The 19059-nt window shown below is 41.8% G+C and overlaps 1 protein-coding gene across 1 annotated transcript in view; it reads right to left on the bottom strand.

The window, feature by feature from the left end:
* SYCP2L (synaptonemal complex protein 2 like) overlaps positions 1-19059 on the bottom strand; it is a 60765-nt gene that overhangs the window by 34006 nt on the left and 7700 nt on the right. Inside the window, exons 9-18 of the mRNA XM_070456963.1 lie at positions 15505-15609; positions 15076-15100; positions 13618-13703; positions 13429-13517; positions 11286-11320; positions 9779-9921; positions 8083-8135; positions 7107-7152; positions 5065-5157; positions 4903-4963 (exon numbers count right to left, since the gene is read on the bottom strand). Of these exons, the coding sequence (XP_070313064.1) occupies positions 4903-4963; positions 5065-5157; positions 7107-7152; positions 8083-8135; positions 9779-9921; positions 11286-11320; positions 13429-13517; positions 13618-13703; positions 15076-15100; positions 15505-15609 (736 nt within the window). The remainder of the gene's footprint in view (positions 1-4902; positions 4964-5064; positions 5158-7106; positions 7153-8082; positions 8136-9778; positions 9922-11285; positions 11321-13428; positions 13518-13617; positions 13704-15075; positions 15101-15504; positions 15610-19059) is intronic.

Genomic DNA, 19059 nt, shown 5'->3' with positions numbered 1-19059 from the left:
GAAAAAATATTATTTAAATAAAGTTACTCTGAAATTATTTTTATCAAAAGCACGTGTTTTTATATACACACATTATGTTTAAGTAGTTAATCTTGCAGAAAAGAAGTAATTTAGCAGCATAGCAGTTGAGATAGGTCTTCTAAAATTCAATCCATTTTTTTACAGAACATTTGTGAATACAAAGCTGTCATCTCTGACAGGTGATATATCTCAATATATTAAGGACAACCTTCATTCTTTCACAACCACCCATTTCTACAATTCAAAATAAAAATCCACTGTTTCCAATACACAAACTGAAATAATCCACACTCATCTCAACAGACTCCACTTAAGGAGAAATGGAAACATCCTCGGAGAGGCCTGCCTCTCAGGCAATAGTGTCCTTGAGGGTCTCCAACCAAGACACCAGCCCTTTACTGACAAATAGTGGTGGGTTTTAATAGATGAACTAGCTCAGACCACAGTTCATAGCGAGTCCAAGCATAAGCCGCGGTGAGTACAAGCTGCGTTGGAAGCAGCAGGAACAAAAATCCATGAGAGAGCCGGCAAAGCTCTTTCACAAACTGCTGAGAATGGAAAAAGGAAAAAAAAAAAAACAAAAACACACACCTGAGTCCAGATCTGTGGCCCCTGATACTCGAAATACGGCTAGTACAACACGAGATGCGTTATAAGCATAAAACCAGAGGTTATAGACTAGTACCAAAAAGAGACGGTAAAGTATCTCATTAATTGTTCACATTGAGTACATGTTAAACTGTGAATATTTTGGACATACTGAGTGAAATACACAGTAAAATCAGTCCACTTGAAAAAAAAAACTTTAATGAGGCTACTAGAAAAATTTTAATTAAATATATGGTTCAGATCATATTTATATAAGATAGAGCTACCCTCTAGTGAAATTCAACAATCCCGCAAAGGCTGATCTTACTGGACATTCAGTCTCTGCAGGGTAAGTCTCAAACTCTGCAGCAAAACCAATTTTAAACAGTGTCTGAAAAAGTAAATAGCTAACTGTGGTGTTGGAGAAGACTCTTGAAAGTCCCTTGAACTGCAAGGCCATCAAACCAGTCCATCCTAAAGGAAATCAGTCCTGAGTATTCATCAGTAGGACTGATGCTGAAGCTCCAATACTTTGGCCACCTGATGCGAAGAGCTGACTCACTGGAAAAGACCCTGATGTTGGGAAAGACTGAAGGCAGAAGGGGATGGCAGATGATGAGATGGTTGGATGGCATCACCGACTCAATGGATATGAGTTTTAGCAAGCTCTGGGAGCTGGTGATAGACAAGGAAGCCTGGCATGCCGCAGTCCATGGGGTCACAGAGTCGGACACAACTGAGCGACTGAACTGAACTGGGCTGTGGGGCTAAATGCAAAGAAACAAGGGTGAGAAAAAATAGCCCGAGAGCTACACCAAACCCTCAACAGGCTCCTAAAGCACTGCCAACCCCTTAGCAGGAAGGGTTGTGCACACAAAAGGCGAGTCTTGTTCATTAAGTTTGCTATACAAGCCTCAGCTTCCTCGACTATAAAACTACCAAGTCACACCTACCTCCTCCAGCTCCTATGAGGCACTTTATGAATCTTAGAGTCTCCCCAAAAGGTGATATATTTATGAAGTATAGGATATTAACTTGGCAAGTGGGTTACTGAAAACCACCTCAGCAGCAAAGTTCAGGGTTCAGAAACTTACAATATGTAAAGTAATATTAGGATCTGACCACAGTCAGATCCATGGAAGTCTCTACAAAATATTGACTTCAGAGTAAACACCAATGATATGTTACATATCTTAAATAGTAGCAGGTAATGACTAGATAGCTTCCCTGGTAGCTCAGATAGTAAAGAATCTTCCTGCAATGCGGGAGACCTGGGCTGGATCCCTGGGTTGGGAAGATCCCCTGGAGGAGGGCATGGTAACCCATTTCAGTATTCTTGCCTGGAGAAACCCATGGACAGAAGAGCCTGGCAGGCTACAGTCCATGGGATTGCAAAGAGTTATTCTTAATTTATACTTATTTTTAATTTACATTATTAATGAGATGTCTATAAACCCCCTTCCTAGAGAGAGGAGGCACTTCCAGCTCAGCGTATACTGTCTTTCCAATTCTGTGACTACAGAAACACTGGCTTCTGCTCCTTCCCATCTATGTCACCATAAAATATATACATTTGATCTTGGCCTCGGTTCCTGACACAGAGCTCCTAAAATCCATTTTAAGCAACGGGGTGCTAGAAGCATCTTTTGCTCTCATATTTGGTGTTTGACCTTGGTTCCTGACACCAGAGCGTCTAACACCCTTGGCATCTCCTGAGTGATGAGTGTGTTTTCTAAGTTCATGAGGTGACTGTGGGCTGGAGAAGCCTATACAACTTCAGGATGCAGACTGGTCCCCAGAAAGACCAAGGCATGGTTAGAGGGTTGGAACTTCTATCTCTCCAACCTCCAGGGAGGAGAGAAAAGGCCAGAGGTGGAGTTAATATTGGATCACGCCTACCTGATAAAGCTTCCATAAAAATCCCTGAACTATGGGGTTCACAGAGCTGTTGGGCTGATGAACACAAACATTCCAGGAGGCTGACGCAGCCCAACTCCTCAGAAAGAGAAGCCCCTGCACTGTGGACCCTCTGGATCCTTTATTATGTACCAGTGAAGCTGCTCAGTCATGTCCGACTCTTTGCGACCCCATGGACTATAGCCTACCAGGCTCCTCCATCCATGGGATTTTCCAGGCAAGAGTACTGGAGTGGGTTGCCATTTCCTTCTCCAGGGGATCTTCCCGACCCAGGGATTGAGCCCAGATCTCCCGCATTACAGGCAGTCGCTTTATCATCCCCTACAATAAGCTGATAAATGTAAACAAACATGTTTCCCTGAGTTCTGTGAACCATTATAGCAAATTATGAAACCCCAGGAGGAGCTTGTGGGAACCTCTGAGTGGTACTGGTTGGTCAGACAGGTGTCAACCTGTAATTGACTTGCAATTAGCATCTGAATGATGGGCGGTCTTCACCATCCTTTCCTTCTCCCAGAGCTACATGGTGAAAGGCTCTCCTCTACTGTCTCTTCCTTTACTGCCGCCTCATGCCCTAATTTCCCTCTTTTTCTAATAACATTTAACAGAAGAAATTACATAATGCAAGTGATTCTTGTTCATAGAAACTCAAATTGTGTTTATGAAACACAACTATTCTATTTACAAACCTATTTGTAAATTGCCTATATTGTGTAGTTCTTTGCATCTTCCAGGTTATTACATCTTACCAATTATCTCATTAATGTGGCCTTTAATCCACATTTTATTAATGTATTTTTATGAGGGTCACCGTTTCACCTTTTCAAAAATCATCCTTTAACAAAACACTGAAGTTAACTTATGTACCCAGGAAAGTCCAGCAAGGAACACTCGGGGCTGAGGAAAGACTGGCTTACCCTCAGGAGCCCCTTGGGAGAACCTCCAGTGAGAGTTCAAAGCTAGAAGGATGGATCTGTTCTTTCCAGGGCTTATAAGGTAAGAATCATGTTATATATTCTGCTTCACTTTTCACCCTGGCTTTCAGTAAGCTAAGCACCAAATCTGAATCTCCACGGAGGCCAAGTTCAGTTCAGCCTTCATGATAGACTCTGTCATGCTTGTCTGTGGTTTCAATTTTCCATTTCTCTTATTTTGGTATAAATAGGCAAGCTGCCCTAGATTCTTTGTGAAGTAAGCATAGAATTCATATAATTGCATAGTGTTTTGTTAACTCCTTAGTAAACCCAGTTACTTCAATGATTATGTGTATTAAGTTATTTTCAAAACATCTTTGTATTTTTTAATAGACCCAATTCAGGGATCCTGGTTAAGTGTGATTATATCTGAAATGCTGAACTAGACCAGCACCTAACTTTATTGACCCAGAAAAGGCTCTCTCCCCAATTCCATGCCCCTCAATTCTACCTACTGAGAAGAGGCGAGCGATGGAGATTTAAGAAGAGGGAGGCAAAGGGCTGATATTTACCTACGCGTTGTACATACCCACGTAACTCATAAATTGTTAGTGTAAATAAGTGGGGAACAGAAGGCAGGTACTATAACCACTTCTTAAAATTGTGATACAAAATGTAACACTTACCTTGTCAATCTTTCTTAAGTGTAGAGTTCAGTGGTATTAAGTATATTCACATAGGTGTGGAAAAGATCTCCAGACAGAACTTTTTCACCTTACTAATCTGAAACTCTGTACCCACTGAACAGCTCTCCATTCCCCCTCCCCACAGCCCCTGGTAAGCACCATTCTGCTTTCTGTCTCTCTCGACTTGACTTGACTTTAGATACTCCATTTTAGTGGAATCACACAGTATTTGTCTTTTTGTGACTAGTGTTTACTACTTAGCATGACATCCTCAGGGATCATCTATGTTGTGGCATGTGCCAGAATTTCCTTTTTTTAAAGGTAAATAACAGTCCACTGTATGTACAGATTACATCTACTTTATCCATCCATCGGTAGATGAACACGTGGGTGTCTTCCCTCTCTCGGCTATTGTGAATCAGGCGGCCATGAACATTGGCACGCAAATCTATTCAAGCCCAACTTTCAATTCTTCTGGATATAAATCCAGAAGTGGAACTGCTGGATCCCATGGTGACTCTATTTTCAGTTTGTTCATGAACTATAGCCATTTTTTTTTACAGTGAGAAACTCAGGCAAGTCACCGAACCCCAACATTACAGACTGAAGTCACCAGTCCTTCCCCCGAGCGCAGCCTGGCTTCCACCACACTCACCAGCGCCCTCTACCTCAGGGCAAGCAAAGTTCGCCCTGGATTCACTAACCATACACAGCAACTGTAAACAGAAATAACACTCGGCAGTAAAACATGGAGTAGTTTAGAACGAACATCTTACCCAGTATGCTGAAATTCATCACTGCTTCCTTCAAAAGTCTTACTGAGTCCCACAGATCACTCTTGGGGGAAAAAAATAAGTGAAATTCATGAGCACTAACACACACTTGGATATCAACATTCTCTAAGCACTGAGGTCTAAACAGGAATCAAACATGATTACCTCAGGATTGTTTATATAAAAAGTTACACTCTGACTCCCTAGGTTGAAATCAATCCAAAATTTCTCTAATTTTTCATCTGCAGGTTTTCGCATCTGTAAGATATAACTTCAGTGTTAATACATGAAAGGTTCAAATGAAAATTCCACTAAAAACAAAACTTCTTTCCCTAGAACCACCCTACTTTAAGATTACAGGGTCTCCTATTGTCTCTCACTTCTGCAAAACAGGAAGAAGGTTTCCATTGTAATAGCTCACCTATTTCTGGAAAAACTCTATATACTTATAAAAACTTATATAAACTTATAAAAACTCTATACTTAGCAATAGATGTTTAAATGTGTCAGATAACTATCCACACTGTTTTTTTCTAGTGCAAATCACAGAGGGAACAGTTCTTTGTGAAAGCAGTAACAATCCACATGGCATATGGATAGAAACTTCTAGCAAGGAGGTACTGTGATCAAATAAAAATGTTGATTGGCTGTCTAACTTGCCACGTGTTAGAAGAAGGCTAAGACCTGAAGATTTCCCATTATCCTCATTTTCATTGATTACAGTCCGTCCTCCATATTCATGGGTTCATTCAAACAAATGTGGATTGAGTCAGAAAGTTCTAAAAAGCAAACCTTGATTTTTGCCACACATTGGCAATTATTTACATAACATACTGTATTAATATTTACAACTATTTGCATAGCATTTGCATGGTAAGTAATCTAGAGATGATTTAATATATGTGGGAGAGTTTGTGTTCATTGTATGCAAATACTAAGCTATTTTAGATAAGGGACTTGGGTATCCGCAGACTTTGGCATCCACAAGGGGTCCTGGGCCTGGCCCCCGGTAGGTACCAAGAAATGACTGTATTACAAAATAAATACATGCTCTTAAAGAAAGGAGGAAGGAAGAAAGAAAGATAGATTAAAACAGCATGGTACTTATAGAAAGAGTAAATGTCTCCTTCTTTGTCCCCCAACTTCACAGAGGTCCCTTTTCATGGGAACCATTAACAATGCCTTTGTTTCTTCCCAGATACATCAGACACACTCGACAAGCATATATAAAGTTTCTATTCCTCAGCAAGTGGGACAAACACTAGACTTACTCTTCTCCCACTTGCTTCTCCAATAAACAGTATTTCTTGGTCACCATTCCATCATGCATGTCCCCTTTTTATTAATAACAGCTACAGAGTTGAGCAAAGGTGTTAACACATGTCTGTGTCATGGAAAGCCAGTGTACAGACCCCTACTGAAACTGATGGAAATTTAGAAGTCCTAGAAAGAAGCAAGCAAGCAGGGATTGGAGTCCTCGGACAACCAGAATGAAAAACAGATAGACCTGAGACACAGGAATCAAGCTATCAAAATCAGTTTGAGAGAGAAAGAATATATCATGTAGTCATGATCTAACAGTTCAGCTCACAGAGGCCAAGAAGCCAGCGCTAGACCCAAAACAAAGAAAGAGTTAACGAGGACATTCAAGAGACGTGATCCAGGAAACCTCAGCCCAGTCCAGGTTCAGAGACCTTAGAAAAGTTTACCCGAAAAAAACCTGAGATGGTACAGGTTGGCGCACTTTTACAGGAAGGATCTTGTTCCTCTAGAAGCCAAAGAAGAGGGTGAAAAGAGACTACACAATTTTGGACTATGAAGAACAAGGTAGAATGAGCTAGAGAAAGGAGAGTGACCCCAGTTGCTGGGGACAGAGTGGGAGGCACCAACTGGAAGGATATAAGCAAGGGACCTGCCCTTTCCCTCCAATCCAGGAGTGAACAATGCTGCCCATCAACAGGATAGAGTAATGCAAGGTTCCTGTAACTGACCTCATGAACAAGGTGTACAAACTCAAAAATTCATTGATCAAGTAGTAACAGTAGAGATCTTACATAGTAAGCTTCAGAGTTGAGCCCTCTAGGAAGAAAGATTCCTTTAAAAAAACCCAAAAACACCCTTCTATGTAGCAAAAGCAGTTTGGCCTGATGTACATCTACCTATGGATCTCAGTATATAGCACCCAACAGCCCCAAAGACAGACATACCTCATGCTCACCAGCAAAAGCAGCAATGCATGGAAATGAATAGACCCTGCAAAACATCTCACAATTAAAAAGTAAAATAAAATATGGATGGACCCCCCACACAAGCTACAGACATTCTATACACAAGTATGGATAACTAGGTGTGCTGTTAACTCCCTTGGTACAAAGTATGGAAGAGGCTCTCAAAGCTGCAAATGGAGATCTGTTTCCATGGACAGAATTCAAATCCCACCCGGCAGGTTACAAGCCAAGTTTTCAGTCCTGTATACACCACAACCCAGCTGCCTGGCAAGAGTCCTAATGAAAGGAGTGAATTTAGCCAACATTTTCTCAAAGACTTAACTGTCCATAATACGTCTTTCTCTAGTTATCCTCAGACCTACAGGAAATCATTCTTCATAAAATCTCTCTGGAGGATATAATGTTACAACTGCTCTAAATCACAAATAAATATGTTACAGACTGAATGAAACCATTTTACACACACACTAATGAATCGCTAGGCACAATGAGGCTTCGCTTCTTAGCATTCTACGCAGTGGATAACCCAGTGATGCCCATTAAATTCTGTATTCTATATTCTCCCCTAAAATAAAACAGACTCTAGATGTTCTAAAAATAATCAGACATTCAGTGATTTCTCTGGTAATACGGGGATAAGAATCTGCCTGCTAATACAGGAGACACAGGTTCGATCCCTAGCCCGGGGAAGATCCTACATGCCTCGGAACAGTTACGCCCGTGAGCCACAACTACCGAAACCCACGCACCCCACAGCCTGCGCTCTGCAACAAGAGACATCACCCCAAGAGAAATTCGTGCTCCACCATGGAGAGAAGCCCCCGCCTGCCGCAACTATAGAGAAAGCCCGCGTGCAGAGACAAAGACCCAGCACAACCAAAAACCAAATAAATGTTTAAAAAGACACTCGGAATAGAACTAGTCAATAAAGTAAAGCTCAGCGAAAACATCTTACCTTCTTTGGTCACCAAGTCTGTCATTTAGGTGATTGACAAACCGTCTACAATCCTTCAAAGTAAATAATGCAAACTTTTTGTTAAACAAACCAAGATATTCAATTTAAATACTACCCTTTGCAACATAACAGAGACCAGTGTTTGTGTCTACATTTTCAGGATCCAGTGACATCAAGACTCCATAGGGACTTATTATTAACCATGATAACTGTAACAATGCTTTGTGTCAGAAAGAGGAGGCTCCAGGCTCAAGTTCTGAACCCCCAGCTGAGGAATACTTTATGTGCAATTATGTTTCCCTGGGTTAAAAGAGTGAACAAGAGGAACACCTCTTACTGATGACCTAGACTATAATATTTGACTAACCCTTGGCATCCATCTCCCCAGCGCAAGCCAACCACAAACCCATAAAATTTATCAACTGGGGGTTTATCCTGGTGGATTTATCCACTGCCAGTTTTCCTTATCAGCAGTTCTCTCTCCTGCTCCTTCCTGGAATCTCTCTCCTGCTATAGGTTCTAAGAATAAAGAATACGTCTAGAGTTCTCCTGATCAAAGACCATTAGGGAAGCACACTTGTTACCCCCCAAATTCTAAAACTAGAGAAGTACTGATCCAGGTTTTTTCCCCTCTTGCTGGCAGGGGATGTCTGTTGTGGTAAACAGTTCTCACGCTCCATGTCCACATTCAGCACTAAAGGGACACGGATGTGAGCCTTCCTCTAAAAGCAATTCCACTAAGAAACTGCCGGCTCTGACGGAAAATGATTTGAGAAACAAGGTAATTACTTTTGTTTTGCAAAACTGAAAGTGAAAAGTGAAAATGAAGTTGCTCAGTCGTGTCCGACTCTTTGTGACTCCATGGATTATACAGGGCGTGGAATTCTCCAGGCCAGAATATTAGAGTGGGTAACCTATTCATTCTCCTGTAGATCTTCCTGACCCAGGAATCGAACCGGGGTCTCCTGCATTGCAAGCGGATTCTTTACCAACTGAGCTACCAGGGAAGCAGGTTGCATGAAAGACACCAAAAATTATTGGCTTCCCTTGTGGCTCAGCTGGTCAAGAATCCGCCTGCAATGTGGGAGACCTGGGTTCAAACTATGGGTTGGGAAGATGCCCTGGAGAAGGCAAAGGCTACCCACTCCAGTATCCTGGCCTGGAGAATTCCATGGACTGTATAGACCACGGGGTCACAGAGTCAGACACGACTGAGCGGCTTCACTTCACTTCAAACTGCGGAGGCTGGAGAGCTCACGTCATAACCACCCCATAATACCCCTCTGCCACCAGAGCCCCCAGGCCAGCCTCAGCCTGCAACATCACCCCAGCTGCTCTCTGCCAGGCACACTCTTTTCTTCTCCGACTCTCCCTACCCTTCCAGGTTTGTTTGGAAAGTCACGTCCCGCTCCATGACGTGGTCTCTGACTGGATCCATCAAATTCACACAGTTCTGTCTCCAGGCTGGGTTTCCTGTAAAAATGTCCGAACTCTAGGCTGGTATTTGGCCCACACATACTCTATTTTTATTGTCCTCAAGTTATTTTCACAAAAGTGGGAAACAGGAAGCTTCAAAATGGCAACATAATCACACTCAAGGAAAAAAACCCTCCCCTAAGCCCAACATACATGAAGGCTCTGAGAAGATGCTTCATGAGTATTGATTACATGGAATTTTCATGATCATGGATCTCACCGTCTCAAATTCTCGGTCGTTAATTTCTTTGAAAGCCTTAGCAATGGTGTCATCTTCAAACCACTGAGGGACAAAGTCCTCCCTGGATTTTCTCATCGTCAGTCTACACAACGCTTCACAGAGAGCCACCTGCTGGTCATAATCTAGAGATTAAAAACATGGCAGACAGGGATAATTCTGGGCACGAAGCAAAGAAGAAACGAGTTCCACAGATCAGCATTTGCTCTAAGAAGTTCCAGCTCAGAAGACTAGCCTGTGGCTTCTAGTTTGAAGTAGCAAGCTATATCCTGGAGCACTTGTAATCATTTAAAGTGTGAACGTGTGAGTCGCTCAGTCGTGTCTGACCCTTTGTGACCCCATGGACTGCGGCCCGCCAGGCTCCTGTCTGTGCGATTCTCCACGCAAGAATACAAGAGTGGGTTGCCATGCCCTTCTCTGGAGGATCTTCCCGACCTAGGGGTCAAACCCAGGTCTCCTGCACTGCGGGCAGATTCTTTACAATCTGAGCCACCAGGGAAGTCCCAATAATCACTTACATTCATCTATAAGAAATATTAGGAGAAAAATCCAAACAACAGGTCAACACGCAACAATTTCTAAAAAAATTAAATGTTACTTCTGCATTCTATATTTCAGATATATTAAAACATTCAAAACCAACTATGTCTAAGACTTGCAGACACAGAGAATAAATTAGTGGTTACCAGTGGGAAGAGGGAAGGGGAGAGGGGCAAGATAGGAGTGAGGAAGTAAGAGATATAAAGTATTGAGTATAAAATTAGCTATAAGGATACACTGCCCAGCATGGGGAATACAGAAAGAATTTTACAGTAACTATAAACTGAGTATAACATTTAAAAATTGTGAATTACTATATTCTATACCTGTAACTTATATTATACATCAACTAGACCTCAATTTAAAAAAAAAAAAAGGAGATTTTTTTTCCCAGCCTTAAGAAATATTTCTACTATAACAAAATCTCAACATAAACTGGTTTTTCAGAGCAGATAAACAAAACTACATATCCCAACATGCTTAGATTTTAAACAATTTTAAAGGTAAAAATCAAATGGCAACTGGATATGCAAACTTAAATTTGCAAAATAACAGTATATGTTGCTTGTGAATATATGTATTAATGTCTAAACATATTCTTGAAAATGGAAAACCAGTCCAAGTCAAGGATTATCTCTACAGATAAAGAGGGGAATGGGATGGGAACTTGGACACAGGGCTTTACCTGGAACTTTGATTTACTTAAAAAAGAATTTAAAGCAAATGTGGAAAAATGATCAAATTTGACTCACCTCATTGGAGAGTAAAGGAATATTCATTAACTATTCATTTCAGCATGCTTAATGCTTCAATCATAAATTAAAAATAAAATTCTACTTCCTATTTTCAATTTGACCATACTTTACTCCCCATAGTTCCCAGATGCTCATTAAACCCCCCATGTCCAGTATTTAATATTCTCATATTTAAAATTCTAAATGCTTCTTACCACCCACAGTCAAGATTGTCCTTGCAAGGTCTTTCCTGAAATATTTAGATAAATTTCATTTTACTGGGATGAACATAAATAAGTAAAACTTTACTACATTTGGCATTAAAATTTTAAACTGAGATGTATATTTTTTTAAGTATTTCAAACTCATTATCAGAATGTCCTCAATGTCAAGAACACATTTTTATGGGAAAAGTCTCAAATGTATATATTGACTTAAATATACTTTTTAAAGAGAAACCAGAACTACTACACATTCTGAGATTCTAGTTCTTCTGTAAAGTGAGTTTGATCATCTCTGAAGATTCAGCAAATGCTAAGATTCTGGAATTCTATAATCACCTCATCAGCCTATGAAGATGTATATTCTTTACTACTATTGTCACATAGCTTGACCCTGGAAGAAATGATACAGTAGGTGCTGTGGGTCTTTCCTATCACTGTTAGGAATCAAATTTTAAAACTGATAAAGTTACAGATGTAATGGGGTTAAGTTATCACATTACGGTAACCACCGGAGATTCCCAAACTTCATGTTCATTTAAGAATTTCAATTAAATGCTAACAAGTGTGGGGCTGGTCTTTTTTAATGTCATAACTCCACAGTTGAAGAATGGATTTCAGAAATCTTGTAATAGTTCAGTTTCTCATAATAAATGGATGGATTTGTCACAATTTAGTAAAAGTTTTAGAATGGTCTTATCGAGAGTTCTACTTAATTTTATCTTTGCAGGTTTTACATTTGACTAGAAGTGCAGAACATTCCAGGTGAGAACACTCAAATGTTAAGACAGGACCATTGCATTAGTCTGAAAACTGAGCAGAATCCATCGGGTCAACTTCTCTCCAGATCTAGGTGCATGACTAAGGGTAATAATTAAACTACTGTATTCAAAGAAACGTAGCAGGAAAATTTCAGAGGAAACACTGCATCCTGCAGAGTTAAACGGACAAACCCGCTGAGCTCCACAGTCACCAACCACCTCTTTCAGGTCTGTGCTGGGCTTGGTCGCTCAGTCATGTCTGACCCTTTGTGACCCCATGGACTGTGGCCTGCCAGGCTCCTCTGTCCTTGGGGATTCTCCAGGCGAGAATACTGGAGTGGGTTTCCATGTCCTCCTCCAGGGGATCTTCCTGACTCAGGGATCGAACCCATGCCTCCTGCATTGCAGGCGGGTTCTTTACCATCTGAGCCAGCGGGGAAGCCCACACTGTAATAAACTGGATTCCCTCTTCTTGCAGGCACGGCTGCGTGTCACTTGAACAAAGCAGGGCCATGATGTCTCTGATGCTGACTGGTGCACAGCACACAGTCACAGGTTCAGGCTCAAATCTCAAAACAATTCAGTGCTGCTTCCCATGGTCAACACAACCACCTTACCTCCAAATTTCAATGTCCCAGGAACCATGTAACTGTGAGTGGGTCACCAAAACCCCCCAAATCCATCCCGTGGAAAGCAATACATGCCGTCCTGGGACAGCTAACGGCTGGTAACCTGTGAGTGTCTGCTCCCTAATGGATTGCCTGATTCAACCTGCACTCTATCGTTCAGGTATTAATGTTGGCTCTGTTTGACAGGTGAGCAGACTGAGGCGTTGTGAGTTAAGACTGTGCTCTAGAGGAACAACCAGCATAAGTGGCAAAACCAGGATTGGAAGGCTGAAGCCTGCCACCAGGTCTGTATTCTTAACATTCTCCCACGAGTCACTAATTCAGTTCACATTCACACAGTGAAAAATAATCTAAAGCCTGAGAAAAGTACTTCACCTCACAAATGTGATAGAACCAAAAAAAAAAAAAAAAAAACCAAACAAAAAGCCCACCACCACTGCAAACACCTAAACAGAACAAAGATTGTCTGTGTGCTAGTTGCCCAGTTGTGTCTGGTTCTTTGTGACCCATGCACTGTAGCTCATCAGGCTCCTCTGTCCATGGGATTCTCCAGACAAGAATCCTGGAGTGGGTTGCCATGCCCTTCCCCAGGGGACCTTCCTGACCCAGGGATCCAATCCAGGTCTCCTGCATCGCAGGCAGATTCTTTACCATCTGAGCCTCCAAGAAAGCACAATAGATTGGGGCAGTACGCTCCAGGGAGATTTTGCCCTTATATCACCACCAAATCAGGTCAAGGTCACGTACATAAGGCGACAGGGGCCCTCCAACAAGAGGAGCCGTCTTCTCTCTTCCCGAGGGACAGCTTGCAGAATGCCGTTCAAGGTCTTCAGTGCCTGTTGGGAGTCGGGAAAGGTTTTCAGAGGAAGAAACAAAAGAGGGGACTAGGCACAACCTTCTCCACGGGGCCCAGGGCAACGGCTGTCAGCAACTCACCTCCCTTTGGATAAAAGGATTTACAGCTTCTTCTGTCACTAGAAATCCCAAGGTCAATATGAAGGAATTCAACATCTGAATTTTCCCTGAAAGCAGAATTTTCCAAGAATCACACTGATACTAAAAAAAAAGAAAGGAATAAGAAAATGTACACAGCAGGAGAGGCAAAGGCTGAAAAGCCATGGGCAGCAAATGTTTGTGAAATTATCTAGGCTGGATAAGGGACACATGACAGCCTACTGCAAGTTCTAGAAACCCCCAGGGCACAATAGATTTGCAGGGCGTTTGTTGTTCAGTTGCTAAGTCCTGTCAGACTCTGCGATCCCATGAACTGCAGCACGCCAGGCTTCCTTGTCCTGCACGACCTAGACGTCCACGGAGAGAAACAGCAGCAGTGCATGCAGCGTCTGACTGTGATCATCGCATCTCAGGCAACGCTGCTTTGGTGTCCAGAGTGAGCAACGTGCAAGGGTGGCCCCTGCAGCTTCCCATTGTTTCTATGCGTTTCCCACATTTGTGTATTTCGTAAAAGGAAGAATTTTATAAAGGTCTTAGGCGGCTTCCCTGGTGGCTCAGACGGTAAAGAATCTGCCTGCCATGCAGAAGACCCAGGTTCGATCCCTGGATCAGGAAGATACCCTGGAGATGGGAATCGCGACCCACTCCAGGATTCTTGCCTGGAGAATCCCATGGACAGAGGAGCCGGGCAGACTATAATCCACAGGTCGCAAAGAGTCAGACACAACTGAGCGAGTAAGCACAGCGCAGCACATCCACTGTAGAATGTAGTGTGAATTTAGTAGCAGCTTTTCAAAATAAAAAAGATGGACAACAGAGAGAGGACATGACAATGGCCCCGATATCTACCCAGCTTTGTTTTCTTTATTTTTAATTGGAGGATAATTGCTTTATAATGTGTTGGTTTCTGCCATACAACATCGTGAATCAGCCGGAAGTATACATGGCCCCTCCCTCTTAACCCCCCCCACCCCACTCCACCCCTCTGCATCTTTGAATGCATGGTTTCATAATTCAAAATGTGGAATTACCTTTAACTTGAGCTAAGTTGAACAACATCACCCTAACATCCAAATTACCTACCTTTTGTGCTCTTGAAAGACAGACAGAGGCATCAGAATTGATTTTAAGTTAAATCAGTAATAGGTAATTTTGCTGTCTGGATTTTAAAAGTGGCTCTCCATCCCTGATCAGAACTGAATGACCAAATGGTGGGAGAAGCAGCAAAATAAAGATGTTTACCAGAGGTAAATGAGGCACAATTTATAGCAAAATTCACTGCAGCACCACAATCTGACAACCATAAAATGGTCAGTTAACCCAAGTAATAGTTAAACCCACATCACTTCTATGTATCATTTAGATAAACATTCTTCTCTATTCAAGAATATTCTATTAATGAGAGGTCAGCGGCCAATTAGTAGTAAATAATACACTCACCTTTACTACTACTTCTGGAAATAGTCTAATGAAAAGAAAAAGTAAAACTTCTATTATTTTTTAAAAGCATTAGCAACTATAACATTAATGCATTAATGCTGATAATTCTCTAACAGGCAGAAGTTAACTTTAACTACTGTAGAAAAAAATTATAGAGAAATCCTATTTGGCCTTCAATCCACTTTATTAAAATCAGCCTATTACCTCCAATCAGGTGAATAATATATTTGAAAATAAATCACCTTATTTTTCTATAACATTGGTTACACATATTGTTTGTTACTATTTCATGCAACATTCCTAATAATAAAATATGAGTCATTTAGTAAAATCCACTTCTTGGAAAAACACAAGCTTTATAAACGACTTGAAGATTCCTGCAAATTACCAATGGTATCTGCTCAGGAAAGCACCCACCCCCATCCTTACCAAGGCGGTGTCAAAAAAATCTTCTGTCACATTCTTCAGAGATGTGTCTGAAGCTAGGTCTGCCATGCTCAGAAATCCCACTGTTCTTTCAAACCAGGAAACCATGTGCACAAGAAAAGAAATACTTATACAACCTCTAGGACTGAATTACTACTCCCCATTCAATAACATTTCACAACTCTGTCATTTTAAAGACCTCTTTCCATTCCCTGTCATTTCAATTAGGTCTAGTCCTGAAGTCTAGGCCACTCCAGAATGGACTCAGACCACTACAGGGTTGCAATAAGTTCTGATACCAGCAAGAACTGGAGACTGTGCCAGGATCATCCACACCAGAGAGCCTTATAAAGGGGCGAGTGAGTGGTCAAGAGAACGCAGGAGAAATTCCTCATTCCTGTAACCTGGGAGGTTACAGAAAACAAGCCATCCAAAGTCAAAGGACAGCAGATTCCAGGGAGCACTCCAGAAGTGGGCCAGTGCAGGACACAGGCCTGGCCACCTTCCTTCCTTCCTTCTGCCAGAAGCTTCCAGCTAATTGGAGATCCCCACCCCTCGCCACCCCCACCCCATAGGAACATCTATCCCAGTTCATATTACGCTGCTAGAATTGGTGTGATTTAAAATTAACATATAAACCTCCGTGTGGCCATGTGTGCTCAGATGCTCAGTCGTCTCTGACTCTTTGCGACCCCACAGACTGCAGCACGCCGGGCTCCTCTGTCCATGGGATTCTCCAGGTAAGAATACTGGAGTGGACTGCCATTCCCTTCTCCAGATCTTCCCAACCCAGGGATCAAACCTGTGTCTCCTGCATGGGCAGGCAGATTCTTTACCACTGAGCCACCTGGGAAGCCCATAAACCTCTCTAGAACATATTTATTCAATAAAGCGAAGGTCATCTTTGGATGTTTTTTGCAGAGACTAGACACTCTTGTAAAAAAAAGAAAGAAAATCCTGGCATGCACAGTCAGAAATCATCAGTTGAATAAGAGGTTGGTGACATGAGTTTGTGATGAGGAACTCTTACAGGAGTGGGGCCCTGGAAACTTTCTCCACTTCAGAGTTGAGGACCCGAGGTACCATCTGAAGGCCATGGATGAATCCATCAGCTCTCAATCTTGGCTGCACATTAGGAAATCCTGGGGAGCTTTAAAATGCCCTCATGAGTGAGACCACTGCAGACCCAGTAAATCAGAATCTCTGGCAATGGGACCCTCACATGACGTCTCAAAGCTCTCTAGGCGATTCTAAGGTACAGCAAGGTTTGGAAGCTCTATTAAGTTCCAGGTGATTTTCTTTTATCTCAAATCAGACAAATATTTGCATTTGATTGAATCATCTACCTCCTAAAGCAAACTTTTCTCCAACAATCCATGGAAGAAATGTCCCAGAGGTCAGTGGGGCAGGGGATAAATTGAGACTGCTTTATACACAACACTATTAATATATATATATAACAGATAAATAATAACTTGTTGTATAGTACAGGGAACTCTACTCAACACTCTAATGGCCTACATTGGGAAAGAAATTTTAACAAGTGGATATACGTATAACTGATTCACTTGGCTATATACCTGAAACTAACACAACACTGTAAATGAGCTATTCTCTAATAAAAAAAATTTTTTTAAATGTTCCTCTATAAGCAGAACTCACTGCCAAGGCACTTTTTTCTCCCTCCCTATACTCATGTTCAAAATTCTATGCTTTTAAATATATTTCTGTCACTATTCCATTTATGCCCCCAAATCCTGTCCCCCTGCCCCAGCCCATCAAAACCCACTGAGTATAGATTTAGACAGGTGGGCAAAATGCCACATTATCTGATCAAAACCTGGACTAGGAATTCACTCTGAAGGCATCGCTGTGCCAAGATTATACATGGTAACTGTTACACCAGTTGCCCCTACAGCTGTGTCATCCAGAAACCAGACAGATAATTATTGATGGATGCAATAACTGCTACTCGTGACGCATTTGGTGAAGGAGAAGTCGCTCAGTCCTCCTGAATCTTCAAGCACAGGGCCAAACTTGCTCCTCTCTGTAGGAAATTCTTCTTTTATGGCGAACCACCTCCCAGCACACTCTGTGTTGAGCCTGTGAGCCCGGTGGGCTTTTGAAGTATAAAATCTGGTACCCACCTCCACTCTGATAATATCAACCTAGTCTCCTGGGTCAATACCTACACAAATTAACACTACATGCTTTACAAGGTGTTTAAATTATGGCTGTGGCATTTCCATCACCAGCTAGAATTCCAACGGAATGTGGAAATTCCTATTTGGTTTCAAAACTCCAGTGGAGACCTGATCTGACACTTTTCAACTCTTGGGAAGGCATTCTGAAGTCTAAATACAGATTTCATCTCAGAGCAGATCCCAATTCATCCCTTCAAATCAGCTTCAGCTTCCAAGGTGCCTTGGGACACCCTGCTCCATTCCTTTGGAGTTTTGGCTCTTTATCCCCACTTCAAATCACCTGCATAAGTAAGTATATCAGGGAGTTGTTGCTTAGTCGCTCAGTCATGTCCAACTCTTTTCAACCCCATGGACTGTAGGCCTCCAGGAATTTTAAAGTGAAAAAGGACAGACACATCTCCTTGGCCCAACCCGATCTCGATAAACTTCAGGTACGAGTGGGTAAATAGAGATTTCATTGCCAGCTCGGTCACCCATCTATCCCCTACCTACCCTCATGTTCTCATCAAAAATCAATCTCAGGGCTGCAAATCTTAATCATGAAAAAAAAAGTACAGCAAGAGACTGTGAAAACTCTGCTTTGCTTCCAGATGCCATTATCAAAGACACACACAATGTTACCTTCTGATTAAAAAACAGAACTGTGTGATTTGGGTGACCTAGAATAAGCAAAAGATACTTTTGCCATGTGTTTTTTTCAGATTCAACTAGGTTTTTAGGAAGTTGGAGAAGTGGCCTGTGACAAAGGATAAACTGATCATTTATCTAGGTCCTATCTTGTTATTGGAAAAGACCCTGATGCTGGAAAGACTGAGGACAGGAGGAGAAAGGGATTGACAGATGGTAGTCAGGTAGCATCACTGACTCAATGGACATGAATCTGAGCAAAAACTCTGGGAGATGGTGAAGGACAGGGAAGCGTGGAGTGCTGCAGTCCATGGGGTTGCAAAGAGTCAGACGTGACTGAGTCAGTGAACAACAATAACTCTTGTTAATAAAGTCTATTGAAATAGTTATAAACCTTTTGGGGGAGGGGTGTAATAATCCATTATCTTCATTCTATATTTAAGCTAAATCCATTGAAATAATAAAATCATACCATCACTGCATTGACTTGTCAAGGGGAGGGGGGGCTGTGTCTGACTTATTCCTGTCCATTTCCCAAGTGTCTTGTCTACCCCATACATCAGGAAATACGTGGAACTTAAGTTTTGATTGGATACAGGTAATAAGCCCTGGCATCAATTCCTTTTCAAATCTGACTTCAAAGGAATATAAAATACCAAACTGGGCAACTGAATCTTCTCTTGTTCTTTAAATTACCCAAACCCGCACAAAATTAAAAGATGACACT

This window comes from Odocoileus virginianus, chromosome 27 (assembly GCF_023699985.2).
Source record: "Odocoileus virginianus isolate 20LAN1187 ecotype Illinois chromosome 27, Ovbor_1.2, whole genome shotgun sequence".
NCBI classification, from domain to species: domain Eukaryota; kingdom Metazoa; phylum Chordata; class Mammalia; order Artiodactyla; family Cervidae; genus Odocoileus; species Odocoileus virginianus.
The sequence above is the reverse complement of the archived record's forward strand: the minus strand, read 5'-3'. Positions and strand labels throughout refer to the sequence as shown.